Source organism: Tympanuchus pallidicinctus, unplaced genomic scaffold (assembly GCF_026119805.1).
Source record: "Tympanuchus pallidicinctus isolate F22 unplaced genomic scaffold, pur_lepc_1.0 scaffold3, whole genome shotgun sequence".
NCBI classification, from domain to species: Eukaryota; Metazoa; Chordata; class Aves; order Galliformes; family Phasianidae; genus Tympanuchus; species Tympanuchus pallidicinctus.
In genome coordinates, this window is record NW_026294747.1 from 97,856,008 (window position 1) to 97,870,379 (window position 14,372).

The window sequence follows — 14,372 nt, forward strand, 5'->3', positions numbered from 1 at the left end:
CACTCAACACGAATGAAACGGGCACAGTTTCTTAAGGCATGTGGAGGGAATTTTGTGACTTTCAGGGAGTGTTCTGTGTGACTGAAGGCTTTTGGAGCCTGTATGGTGATTGATTAGGCTGACATCTATATCTGTGTTGGTATGGAAAAGGGAAGGAAAAATAATTGAGCTGTTTGTGTAAATTCATTCTTTGCCAGATTCTTATGGTTCTCTCCACCACCTCAGAAGATGGACAACATCAAAACTAATCAATAAACAGCAGCTAGGTATCCAGGTCCTTACAAGTCCATCAGCACTTATTCCATGTCGCTGTGTGAAGAAGGGCAGTGATGAAAAACCTTCTGTCAATGATTATATGGCCAGAAAACTTTAAGCATGGTATATTAAAGACAACTCTGTTAAAAATAATGTTTACTATTTTAATTACTTTTCCCACCACAATTCAATAGAAATTAAACAATGAACCTAAATTGATGTTCTAGATTTTTTTCTCTAATTCTTATTTTATTCATTTATTTTTTAAGAAACTGTAAGAGAAATATCATAGAAAAGCTTCCGCAAGAGCACTGAACGATGAACCATACAGGATAGCAGGAACCTGTACCCCACCATTCCTTTGAAGGGGACAACAGCCCAAAGCATGTATGTAAGAGCCTTGCCAGCTGGGGTTGCAGCCCAGCATGGCAGGCAGCGGGCTGAGCAGGCGGAACAGGCAGAGACAATTGGCAGGAAATCACAGAGGCTAGAAATAGCAGCAGAGAAGCTGAGAGAGAGACTGGAAGGAGCAGGTGAGAGATTACACTGATCACTGGAGGAAAAGCATAAGAGAGAGAAAAAAAAAACAACATTGCTACAGCTCTAGGATATGTCAGAAGTACACAGGTGTTTTAACTTCCCATTTAGTTTCATGGAAGATAAGTCTTCACTGAAGTCAGCTCCAGCATCCTGGATCTGAGAGTGTAAAATGACTTAGCTGAGCTTTTTTTCTCTTGTTCTCCCAGGAAGAACATGTCGAGAAACTGGGAGTGACTGAATGGCATTCCTATGGGCTAATGATTTGGCCCATGGAAATGGTGGAAGAGCTCCCCAGCCCCAATTCAGCTGCACCTTGCAAGCACCACACTTCTGTATGATTGTAGTGGTAGAAAAAGAGGATCTGTGCCACGGCTTTTTGCAGGGCTTTACATAAGAGCTTCTCAGCACATCTGTGAATAGCTAGAAGAAACTGTCAAGGGAAGTAAGGTGCAGAGACCAGCCTGAGTCACAGTTCTTCCCTGTAGCTGTCAGGGCAAAGAGAGCTGAGAAGTGTACAGTGCCACTCTTATTTCTTAAGTTTTTGCACTTTGACTAAAAGATGCCACTAAAAATTCTGCCACTTATACATAAACTGTGTCTTACGACCACTTGTTGGTTGTGAAACTACCAGCATGGATATTTTTTTCTGAAGGAGATGGTAACATGAACATGTACATACAGACAGACACACTTGTGAAGAGGCAACTTGTTAAGTCTAAGATACTACAGTTTGAGGTAGTAATAATTATAAAAATGTTAAAAAGTGTTTATTTTTAAAATGGCGGTATGTAACTGATGCCTGAGGGAAAAGTCGGTGCAAAGAGGAAAAAAAACATCAAATAAGTAAAATGAAAGAAAAGAAGGAAAGAAATTTTAGAGTCAGGGAAAAAGGGAAAGAAACCAAAGGAAAGTACACACACATACACACACAAAAAAAAAAAAAAAAAAAGAAAAAAAAAAAGAAAAAAAAAGAAGAAAATGTCAACTGAGATCATCGGAGCACTGGAACAGGCTGCCCAGTGAGGTGGTGGAGTCTCCTTCCCTGGAGATGTTCAAGACCTGCCTGGATGCCGACCTGTGCGACCTGCTGTAGGGAACCTGCTTTGGCAGGGGGTTGGACTCCATGATCTCTGGAGGTCCCTTCCAACCCCTACAATTCTGTGATTCTGTGATTCTGTGATCATTGAGATCAGCATGTCCATCAAAGGAAAGGCATTAAAATCATACAAGAGTAATGTTATGCAGACAACTGTAAATGATTTTTCATTCATGATGGAGAACACTGGAGTCTAATTTTTGAATCACAATTTAAAAAAATCATTAGAAAAAAATTAGAGATGAAAACCAGGCAAATATTTATGGCAAGAATATACATGCATGAAATAGCAAGTGCTATAAAAGCTCTTCAGAAAATTCAGCTCGACATCAACAAGATATCCTCACCTCCTTATCTCATCACTACACTTTCCCATACAACAACCCACTCCTTTGTCTGGCTGCCTTCACCAAAAAGCCTACAAACTCTTCAATTTCTAAGCAGTTTTCAAAGTAGGTGGAAAGCAGTCCTTCAGGATAGGAAGACTTCAACATCTGCCTGATGCAGAGATCAAAATGTGAAAGTCCAGGGCAAGATGTGTTCTTATCTGTACTTCAAACTATTTGAAGATACAACAAATATCACTCACACTTTCATCCCTCATCAGTTTCAATTGCACCTCAGTTTGTACTTGGCAGGAGAATTACCAAACCACTTTCTCCAACTATAGGTCACCAGAGATAAAAAAATATTCTTACAGACAGGGCAAAGTAGAGCAAGAAATGCTGTGCATCTCTGTATGGAAGGCTAAATTTAAACCAGCACCATTCATTTGTCCCCAGCTTACAGTCAATATCTGGCTGTAGACCCTAGAGGCACTCCAGAAATGCCAAATTGACAGAAAATGTGTAGCATTATTTTTTGACAGACAATAGAATCAATCATGTTTCTTTTATTAACTGCAAAGCATCTAATTCTCAGTTATGTTAAGGACTATTTGTAACACTTTAACATTGTAAAAGAGTAATAAAATGGGTGTAAATTACACTAAAGCTCTCTCTAATGGCCCCTATATTGTCACAGGATGCAGACAGCTTTGAATATCACTGAGGCTGTGGATTAAGGTTTTCTCCCAGGTCTTTAGAAGAATTCCTTCGCAGAAGTCCTTAATTCCCTCCACCTGTGCCTATCCAACAGATAGAATTGCAGTCCTTTTCTTAATAGGATAGAATTGTTTATCCTCTTGAGAGTTTCAGGTGAGCACTGTGTAATTTGGACTGTTCAGTACTAGCCATCTCTATCCAAGAACTGAAACTATTGAAGGTGGCCTGGCTAGTGCTGCCTGCGCTGTGAAGAGGAAGGCCTGCCAGCTTTTGGGACTGGTAAGACTTGGAGGGGATGTCATATAAATCTGGAGGACACAGAAGACTGCACAGCCTGAGAACTGGGCTCACAAGCTAGTTTGGTTATGGTCTCTAGTCAGGGAAACAGAAAAACAGCAAAAGTGAATTGAATCAGGAACAATGAATATCTTTTCACATAACTTGTGTGGACTTCGTGAATGCTTGCGTAAATATAAGCTCAAGAACTGAATGCGGAGCTCGCAAGAACTTGCTGTCGAGTAAAGATAAGAAAGCAGGACAGACGTCTTATTGTTAAAGATAAGGAAGCAAAACAGATGCTTCAGCTCAATACAACACTAGCTGAGGCTGGTTTGTGCTACACCCCCCTTTAAAGGTTAGAAGTTCACTGAGAGGAAAACTCTGAGCCTTTGTGAGGATGACTGCTATCCTTCATCCAACGACCACCAGATGGGGCCCAGAGACCCTTCCCACATTTTATGAGGCATGCTCAGAAGGGTGGGACAGTATGCAACCACTTTCTCAGAAATGTGACCAATATGTATACACTATGCCTATAAATATGTAGTCACTGCTTCCCTTGGTGTGCATGTTCAGTGGAGTGATCCCCCATGCACGCAGCGCTGTAATAAAGGAATACCTGCTTGACATAACGCACTGGCATGTCGAGTTACTCTGTCGGATATCTTGGTTTCAGAATGAAAGGAGCTGAGATATTTGCAAGCCACAATCAACCCATTAGTTCCAGGGTCAGCTGTGTTGCAATAATATCCAGCTCCCGGGCACGCTGAATCCTCCTGTACTGCATGCCTCTGACCTCTGAAGCACAGTAGCCACCTCCTGTGACCACAGATCATAAAGTTGCCTTGCAGATAAAAATTATGGAACCTTCCTGAGACTAACAGCTGTGCTATTGCAAATAAATTTATTTAAAGATCCTGGTCAAATGAGTCAGTTTAACTGGGCTTTGCGGTTGAAGTATTGGGATTCTTTCAGATTAGATTTAGGGATACTCTAAGATTCACAACTCCCTTTCATTCCAGTGGGAAAAAAGAAACAGAAAGGCCTCTGTGTTACACTACTTAGGTTCTTTGATAGCTTCAGATATTTTATGAGGCTTGGCATCCAATGTTCAAACTCTTTCTAATGAAGATCCTAAAATAATAAGCTTTGATGAAGATAAATAGTGCAAATTACGTGGTAATGGAGACAAGTTCCATGGGTAACAATATTTTTGAGCAACTTGTATCATCTCCTGAGCATATTTGCAATGATTTTGTTATGCACACTTTAAAAATGCCAGTTTATCTAGACTTAGTTTTACAAGTTGTAGTACCTGTAGAAGTGTTGAGATGAGAAAACATGCTTATGAAAATGTGCAAGGTTTTCCCCAGCTCAGATACCCATCATGAACAATACATTACACTGAAGGAAACAGTATAAAATTCATGAAATGTCCTTAGCTTTTGGAAAATGGCAATTGAGCTCCTCACGTAAAATACTGCGTGGTGAGATTTGTGGTGCTTCCTGCTTCTGGCCCTGCACTGAAAAAAACAATGTATATTTTTCACACTTCTGTACCTCAGCTTTCACTGTTGGGGATATTTATACATACAAAGTAAAAGCACAGGACAAGCCAATTCAGTGAACCCTAAAAATGTTTGATTTGCATGACAGAAGTCAGAAATCCTGTGAACAGCAGTGCCCTGGGAATCCAGTGCTAATTTGAATAATATTGCAGAACTTTATTTTGTTAAGTGCAATTCGAGAGATTTGTACAGAAAGCATTAGGAAGATAAATTTAGATGATAACATTATTCTTGTTTCCTCTGATGTATGCAGGACTTGATAACAAGCTGATTGCCTCCTTCTGATGGATGTTTACATACAACAGATGTTTTAATTTGATTATATCTGTGAGATAAGCAGAATGCTGTGCTAAGTCCAAACACTTTTTATTAGCCTTTCAAAACATTTTGCAATGAATGTAACCTTTTGTAAATGTCCTTGCTTGAGGCTGCGTGTGCTCCTGTAACAGTGCAAATTATTAGCAACAAATTCAAACCAGTGTTTATACCAAAGAAGAAGACTGCATTTAACAGTAGCTGTGATTCTGTACTCTCTGATAACTTAAACGAAGAGAGCAATATGATGCAAGCATTGATACAAGCACAACACTAGTTGTGCAAAGTGTAACACTACTCTGCAGAGCACGGTGTGTTCTTCTTCAGCAAATGGTGCACAAACTGGGTAGAGCTTTTATGAAGAATGCTGAAAGGCCAATATGCTATGCCAAGTATCCTGAATATGAAAATGAGCAGTCAAATGTCAGCTATGTGAATGGAGCGCTGCAGGGAACATAAGTTCTGGTTTGCAGACAGTATAGGGCTACAAAGTTTGACTCTGATCTGAATGAAATGTCAGAGTTCCCCTGAAAATAAGCCTCCTCCTTCATTGCAGTGAAATCAAAATGTTGTATATTGATCTCCTATTTCATTTTTTAAATGTAAAATACAGAGAACAAGCAAAAAATGCCAAACCAATTCATTACTTGAAAATAAACAGTGATCTGTATCATAGAAAACATGTCAACTTTTAAAGAAAAGATTTCCCATTCTCTTTTGAAAGCAATAAGACAAAATAGGAAGGGATTTAGATGGCCAAATAGCTTGCTACCAACATTAGTGTGGTTTAGCTCATCCAGCCTTTGTACTCAACCCTTTGGTCTTGAAGCTTGACCTGGGACTAACTCACTACAGTCAGATGGATGCTACAAATGCTACCAGGTTGTCTCACTCATCTATTTGAATCCCACTCTGAAGCTAACTTCTAGACAGCTAAAAGTGAGATGTTTTTACTGTAAGCCACATCTCACAACTTAATAAAGGCACAAATAGTACCTTGTGTTAGTGCAGCTGTATAAGCCTTATTTAGTTCTTAGTCAGTGGATCTGGGAAGTAGCATATTGTGGGATTTTTAAGCAAAGCAAGACTGGACCTAATAAACTAGTAAAAATAATTACTTTACTGGGCACATCAGCAGTTTTTTGCTGTGGGCAGAATGACTTTAGATTAGAAGTGTGTATAGGAACCGTTGGTCATGGCTGAAGCACTGATTGATCACCTGAGGCGAGCACTGAGTCAGCCATGGAGCACAGGTGAAGGCGATTCAGCTGTGTGATGGAAGGGCTGGAGCCTGGCTGCACCTCTCCTAGACCCCCCATTCAAGGGCTGACCCTCACTGGGGAAGGGTCTGTTTCTGGGGATCCCTCCTTTAGGGGTTTTCTACTGTGAGCCTAGAACATGGATGAGTATTTCATTTTTGACTGTCTCTTTCTACTGTGAAAATCTTTCTAATTATAAACTTGTAAAATACCATCCTTACTACACTACTCTTCTAACTGTACATTTGTTAACTGTATAGAAGTGTATGTTAAGTACAGAGAAACCACAGTTTTTATTAACCATGCAAGTTTTGTAGAAGCTTGGAAGTGTTCTTTGTATAAGAATAATGCTGTGGATTGTTTAGAATACTAACAGAAATATGCAAAATGAGAAATGTTTGGAATAGTAGAGAGAAACTATTTGTATTCAATACATTTTACAGGCTGTCATAAGAAGTTGTATCTAAAACTATAGCATGAAACACTCTTGTTGTCTTCACTAGAAGGCCCCTGAGGCATGAAACGTACAGCATGTTTGTGCTCTGGGTACCTTTTTTGAAGGCTCAGAAAGAAAACATACAGTTTTCATTACCTCAGTATTTTGCTTATCTGAGTAGAGAACTGAAATTAGCTGGCCCTTCCTCACCTGGTCAGGTGGTGTTAATTATTTACAGCTTCAGTCTGTGGCTCTTTGATGCTGGTTCTTTCATACCACAGCTGGACTGAGGTTAAATATTCACAGTTCCAGTCTAGAAGTCAGTAATAAATTGCAGACTGCAAATAGAGAACTGGGAACTATGAATGAGGAAATGGAAAGAAAAGACCAGTTTAGCTCTATTTTACATATTTTGATTGTCCAGGAAATCCTGATTATGTTGCATTTGGGCCCTAATAGGGAAGCTTATACTATGGACATGCAGAACACGAGCTTTTATTAATAGGCGAGCCTGAGACAAATCTCTGAACCAAACTGGGGCTGACTTCTGTGAGAGTTATTCTTTTACTGAGGATAGAGTTATAGAATTACAGAATGGCTTGGATTGGTACAGACCTTAAAGCTCTCCCCTTCAGCTCCAGCCCCCTTCCATGGGCAGGGCTGCCACCCACCAGCTCAGGCTTTTCAGGGTCCCATCCAACCTGGCCTTGAGCCGCTCCAGGGATGGGGCACCACAGCTTCTCTGTGCTGCCTTGCCAGGGCCTCACTGCCCTCTGAGTAAAGAATTTCCACCTAACAGCTAACCTAAATCTCTCGTCTGTTAGTTTAAAGCCATTCATGCTTGTCCTATCACTGTCTACCCTTGTAAAAAGTAGGTCTCCCTCCTGCTTATAAGCTCCCTTCAAGTACTAGAACACTGCAGTGAAGTCTCCCTAGGACCTTTTCCAAGCTAAACAAGCCCAATTCCCTCAACCTTTCTTTATAAGAGAGATGTGCTTCAGACCTCTGATCATCTTCATGGCCCTTCTCTGGGTTTACTCCAGCAGTTCTATGTCTTCCTTGTGCAGGAGGCACCAGACATGGACGCTACTCCAGATGGGGCCTTACAAGAGCAGAAGGGCAGGACCACTTCTCTCTCTCTGTGTTGACCACCCCTCTTTTGATGCAGCTCAGGATACTGTTGGCCTTCCAGAATGATGTATCCAGGATATCAAGGTAGGATATATTGCTTCCATTAAAAACTTTCTGGTAACACCCACCATTCTCATGGGCACTTTCAAAGGGTAACTATACCTCAATCTTGCTTGGGTACCACGTCTGGAAATGAAAGCAATGCTCATATGTAAAAATGAGTCCTCAGAAGTCACTTATAGCAGACCTCACTTTATCTGAGGAGAAGCTGAGCTCCCTTGGTTTGCTCAGCCCAGAGCAGAGGAGCTGAGGGGAGGCCCTGTGGTGGCTGCATCTCCTCACAGGGAGCAGAGGAACAGCGCTGAGCTTTGCTCAATGCAAGTCCAGTAGTTCTCCAGCCTTTGGTTGGAAGATGATCTCTGTGTGAATCCTGACTGTATTTAAAGGGGACGAGGACAAGGAAAATGCTATGTTTATGAGAACTAGCACAATAAACTTGGTCTGCACTGTGAAAATCTGCATTTAGGGGGTTTTTAAAACCAAATTTACATAAAATCACAATGAGATTTTTATGTCTATTATAGGCCAATTAAATGTGTTTTACAAACACTTCCAAATTCATACAGAGTTAATCTGGGGCGTTCAGAGCATGATCACACATACACCCACTGAGGGCTCAGCCTTTTTTTTTTCTGAAATATGCAAATCTGCACCTCTAAACAGTGCTGTAATTGAGACAGAAGTGAATCACCAAGGACTGAGCAGGCACTGTCAGATTATCCCCGTGTGCATCAATTCACTTTTCCATCAATGCCACTGAACTTGGAAAGAAAGGAAGGCTATGGGTATCAGAAGTGGGTCTCAAGGCAATTGCTGGCTATCCAGTGGCTGGATGTATATTGGCACAAGGCTTGGGCTTTATTCAACCTAAATGTGAGAAGGATGTAACGCTTCCTTCTGGTCTCTAGAAGTGCAAAGCTGGCATCTCAGGTCTGCTTCCACTCTATGAATACCCTGCACAATTTCTTCCTTCTGGAGAAATCTGTGTCAAAAACTCAACAGAGATGGAATGAGGAATGGAGATGAGTATGCCCTGTGTCAACACATCAAGTGGTGTGCATCTGGTCCGTTTGGGAGCAAAATGCAAAAAACAAAGTACAATTAAAAATAGGTGGGTGACAAGTTGTCACGGTCTGCTTCAATATCTGCAAGGTGAATGCCAGGCAGGTCTGCATGAACATTTCCTGTTATTACCCTGACTTCAACCTCCCCTGCTGCCCCACCTCATTTCATCTGGGGTTTTCGGGCACCCTTCTTACTATGCTTCTGCACTGGAGAGCGCGGGCTGTAGCACCATCGCCAGGCACGGCAATGGGGATGCACGGAGGAGATCGGGGGAGCCGCCGGCCTCACGCCGCGGGACTGCCGGGTCTCGGGCGGCCCGAAGGCCAGAGGGACGGTGCTCCGGAGCCCGAATCGCGGCGTGCCGGTGTGGGCGGCGTCCGCGTACGGTCCCCGACCGGGAGGCGGGCGCAGAGAGCCGGCTGCACGTCGGGGCTGGCCCCGCTGGCGGTGGGAGAGCCAGACCTGCGAGGGGCTGGCCTCCGGCAGATGATTGACACCCAACTGGGTGAGGTTTCGTGCTTAAAAAAAAAAAAAAAAGAAAAAGAAAAAAAAAAAGAAAGAAAAAGAAAGAAAAAAAAAACGAGCGAGCGCAGAGAAGGGAGGGGGGGTGAATGTGGAAGGGGGGAGAAGGAACTACTGTAAGAGTAAGAAAGTCCTGCCCAGCTGTTTGCGGAGTTTAAGATTTCCTGTTTCCCCTGCAGCGCCGAAGTGAAGTTTTCAGTGAGTCACCCGCAGCCCCGAGCAGCGCAGCCCGCGCCCCGCCAGCCCCGCCGCGGCCTCCCTCTGCCCGGCCCCGCCGCCCCGCTCCGGCTCCGCGATGCCTCCGCGCCTGCGGCCGCTGCTCCTGCGAGTGTCCCTGTGGGTCCTCGTGGGCTCCTCGAGCCCCGCGCTGCTCCGCGGTAAGTGCCGGGCCGGCCCCGGCGCTGCGCTCCCGCTTGACAGCTGCCGGGGCCGAAGGGCAGGCGCCCACCGCCGGGGGAGGAGGAGGAAGGCTTAGTTGCTAAGATCGTTTGGAAGCTGCGGGAGCGGGGAGCGCATTTGTTTGTCGCCCCCCTGGAAAGTAAAGACGGAGAGAGAGGCTTAGCGACAAAAAGCAAAGGGGGAGTGGGGGGAGAAAAGTGAGAATTGGGCAGGAAACTCAGCGGGGTTCTGTTCTGCGGGAACTGACTGCTGGCCCGGGGCAGCGCCTGCACCTGGAGCCGGGGATTGGGCCGGGTGCTGCCCCAGGGGCGAATTTACAGATGGAGAGATGCAAGGATGGAGAGGACTGCGGGTGCCACAGGGCCCAAGGCGCTGTTCTCCGAGCTGAGGCCCCTGCCCGGGCACGGCTGGCAGCCGAAGGGTCGGCGTTAAGTGCTCGAGGGTTATGATACACGTGAGTCTGTGAGGGAATTTCTGCAGCTGTGGTTGTGGGTAGCGGGATTGGGGACAGAAGTCATTTCTGCAGCACACGATGCTTTAAAAGTGCTCCTTAGATCCACTTTTAATGGCACTTTGCATCCCTTACTCTGGCTTTTCTTTATGAAGCCATCCTTAGTTAGGTTTTTAAGGCTGTGGTTTGCAGTATTCTTCGTAGGGTAATGTGGAGTGCTTCAAAGTGCTGCTGCAAGAACCAGATCCTTGCCATGAAGAGCTCTGTGTCCCAATTATGTCTGCACCAATCCACAGATGTACAGCACTATCTACTTGCAGGGTTAGGCCCCAACTCATTTTGCAACACAACTGGCAAACCTTAAAAACAAAAACCATACTTGAATCAGTTTTGATCAGTTTAAGTGTGTTCTGAGGTGTTGTGTGATACCAGGTTTCTGATTTCAGCTTCAAGTAAGATGTGTGGACACCTGAGCTTCTGCTAGCTTTGCTCTGGGCTCTCCGGTTATTATCTCCTGTGGTCCATTCATGGTCACTAAAATATAGTAACATAAACTAAACAGCTCTCGTTTAGTCACTGCTGGTGGCTGTGTACATTATGAATAACTTCATGCTTTGTTAATAATCCTATCAAAGTCAACAGGTTTTACATTCCTGCAGAGTTACTCATGTAAGCGTAGGGCAGATGAAACACAGTGGTATCCCTGGGACTCAGCCATGTGACTGGTTTAAACTTGAGGTGTGCAGCTTCCTGTTGATTTTGATATATATTTATATTTCTGCTTGATATAAATTGTGCTTGGCTAGGAATGGCTTTTGTTTAGACACTAGCCTCAAATGTGTTGTGTGTTCCTACTCCTGCTACACAAAGCTTTAAAAGTTCTGCTTTTGTTAGTCTCCTGTTACTGTTATGCTTTTTTTTATTCAACTAATAGAGATCTTTATTTGTAGTCTACGGAACAGAGTTCAGCTGTGATCAGATAATCTGTAGGCTCCAAAACTTGTAGAAAATGACATTTGAATAATTGTCGTAGGGTTCTGTTCGTGTAACCAGTTGGTCAGAAAATAAGGGTGCTTCTGGGGACACAGAGCTTGGAGTGTGAATACTGGTTGTTAATTGGCATCAAAATGAGAAGTATAGTTACTAGCTGTTTGAGGAAAACAAAACAAAAAAAGAGCTACTGACTGTAATAATCAATAACTCAGCAAGGATGGGGCAGGAGAGATATCAGTCCCAGAAGGGTGCACTTCCCAGGTGCGCCTATTAACCTGCCTTCTGGTGGTGAGCAGCTTAGTAGAGCCCCAGCTAAAACTTCATTGAAACATTCTTTGTAACAAGATGCTAGACAAGGGTGGCTCATTCCCATAAAGATTATGGAGAAAATGACAAATTCATGAGCAGATCCAATAGAAAGTGTTTGCTTTGAAAGAGATATACTGGTGTTCTGTGCTAAACAAAAGCAACTGAAGCTTTTTCCAAAAAGTAGAGTGTGAATTTGGGTTTGCTTGGTGTTTGGTTTGTTTTTGTTTTCTTTTTTGAATGGTTATGAATGCTACGTTGACTGTTTAATCAATAAATGGCTGTGCAAACCAGCATTTGGTAATACAAGAAAAAAAACAACACTGTGTCCAAGAGGATGTGAATCTGAATTTGTATTTGGGTTACAAAAAGCCGAATTTTGTGCTTCGGAAATAATCTGTGTAATAGTTGTTTATTTCTCCATATCTGGGATAAAGCCATTCATCCAGGCACTGACTTGCATCATTGTCTCCTTATCTTGTAAAAGCCACATGGTCATCTGTTGGTTTAATAGTAATAAAATAAAAACAAATGTGGAGTTTCAGGTAGTTGCATGAGTGAGTATGAGAACAAACATGGCAGAACATGTTTGTAACAAAATCGACTCTGAAGTGCATTCCTGTCCCCCACTAAAGCTCTGGCAAACTTCCAGTTATTTCAGGAGATAAGTAGAAGAACACAGATATAATTGCAATTTCTTCTGAGATATCTTTGAATTCTGATAACATTATGCCTGAGACTTTGCAAATCACGTCTATTTAATTGCTGTATTGAGCTCTTAAGCTCATACTTCTTTAATAGTCAGGTGGTGAATTCCATTTGGGAATGGATTCTATCAAAAAACAGTGAGCCAGATATTAAGCTGCTGCAAATGAATATAGTTCCATTACCATCAGTGCAGTAGTAGTATATAGGTTTCCTGAAACTGTTCCAAAGGCAATTTGAAAAAAAGGAAGGGGGCAGTGAAATAGTTCATTTTTTCATATTTACAATTTTTCCTTCTATTTTATAAACACCTATCATTATATGACCTACATTTAGCCAAGTAACATTGCTTCAAAATCACATACTCCTTTCTGGAATGAATTGTTTCCATTTCAAAGGTGCAGTGTGCCATAATGCTGGCTGATAAAAATTGTCATTGTGAGAAGTCTGATTGTGACCTTAGGAGCAAAGATAGACAGACATGCAAAGGTGAAAATTATTTTTTTCTTCTACTCAGAACTAGAAAGGAGTTTCTCTTGCGGTGGGGGGAGGGAAGAGTAAGTTCTCACTGTAGCACCGTTGTTGGAGTTTCCCATGATTATACTTCCTCTGCAAGATATTTTTAAGTTTGTACCTTTGCCTTCATGGTATAGGGACTTTTTTCTCACAGCGATGTCTGGGCCATGCATGCTTTGCTAGTGTTCATGGTATGCCACTGTCACTCCAACCTCAGATTTGTGCCTTGCTTAATAGTAGCAAGAACGAGCAAAGCCAGCTTGTTGGGGCCAGCTGGTGACTGACTTTGCATAACCAAGCTCATTTGTGTCAGCTAGATCAGAAATAGCATCACCAGTACAATGAACTGTTAGAGAGCTGTGCATTCTCCCCACAGACCGCATGGCTGCAGTTCAGTGCTGATGGCACAGTGGATGTCAGAGCTCCCACCCACTTTTGTGGCACCAGGGTCCTGGCTCAGCAGATGGGAGCACACATCTCCTCTGCATCTGGTGTGCCCTGAGGCAGTGGGAACCTGCACAGCCAAATCTCCTTTGCCACATGGAAGCTCTTTGACTCAGGGGAGACTTTGGCACATCCCAGGGACATAAATTAGCTTGTTTTGTCCAAGTGTTGCAGACGTGGTCAAATGGACAAAGATATGAACAGTGTGGCAGGACACTAGCTGAGCAGATGCCATTGATCTGTGTGCTGTTGTCAGCCATGAGTTGGTGCTGTATATTTACAAGACTGGTTTCTCACTGCTGCACCTAGATCTTCAGTGGTTAGTTTTTCATACTGTTGCTTAATTCTGGCATAAAGTCAGACTGGCAGAACTGCCATTGGTTGAATACAATGATTTATATCCTGCTGCATGGAAGGATGCAGATTTTGTTAATATACACATTTAGGTTCACAGAGAACAAACCATCAAATGATGAAAACTTACCGAATTAATAATTAATACTAGCTCATCTCACCAGACACTGCTGAATTCTATTTCTGTTGGTGATCACATTCCATGATATGATCTCATCCCTTAACTTCTAGGGATTTAAGCAGAATTTGAACGTGAACATGTATTATGGGGACTGCCTGTGTGCCTCTGCTGTCGATATGGATTCCTGAGTCCATTTGCTTGCCTTGCTGCAAAATTAAACAACTGCTGCAGATTTTAAGAAACACTATCATTAGCAGTGGCAGGAGAAATCCAAATTGCTGATTTGTCAGTGTTTGGGCATTTTTAAAACACAGTTGGTTCTTGTTTTTTTTCGTCTTGCTCTGAATGCTGTTGTAGTTGTTACAGCTGAACTACCTGTCCTTTTTTTCATATGAGTTTTAAAGCCTTTTCACCTCTGGAAAGATCATCTGGGGAAGGAGTAGTTTTCCTTTGCTCAAACAACTGGTATTTAGCAAGGGCTTCCTGCTGGCATTCATCCCTGAGTTAATCTGGT

At 42.8% G+C, this 14,372-nt stretch overlaps 1 protein-coding gene and 1 long non-coding RNA gene across 5 annotated transcripts in view; both read left to right on the plus strand.

Moving 5' to 3' along the window:
- Nucleotides 1-14,372, plus strand: part of LOC128086880 (uncharacterized) — a 210,542-nt gene that overhangs the window by 136,785 nt on the left and 59,385 nt on the right. The window contains exon 1 of one of the 2 annotated variants that reach the window (XR_008209564.1): nucleotides 6,290-6,349. The exons of the other annotated variant lie outside the window; for it this stretch is intronic. This is a non-coding gene — a long non-coding RNA (uncharacterized LOC128086880). Of the gene's footprint in view, nucleotides 1-6,289; nucleotides 6,350-14,372 lie in introns of those variants that run through there. 2 annotated transcript variants of the gene reach the window in all.
- TGFBR2 (transforming growth factor beta receptor 2) overlaps nucleotides 9,817-14,372 on the plus strand; it is a 63,496-nt gene continuing 58,940 nt past the window's right edge. The window contains exon 1 of one of the 3 annotated variants that reach the window (XM_052695876.1): nucleotides 9,817-9,946. In XM_052695876.1, the coding sequence (XP_052551836.1) occupies nucleotides 9,865-9,946 (82 nt within the window). In that variant the 5' untranslated portion in view covers nucleotides 9,817-9,864. The remainder of the gene's footprint in view (nucleotides 9,947-14,372) is intronic. The other 2 variants (XM_052695877.1, XM_052695874.1) reach the window with 2 other exon arrangements.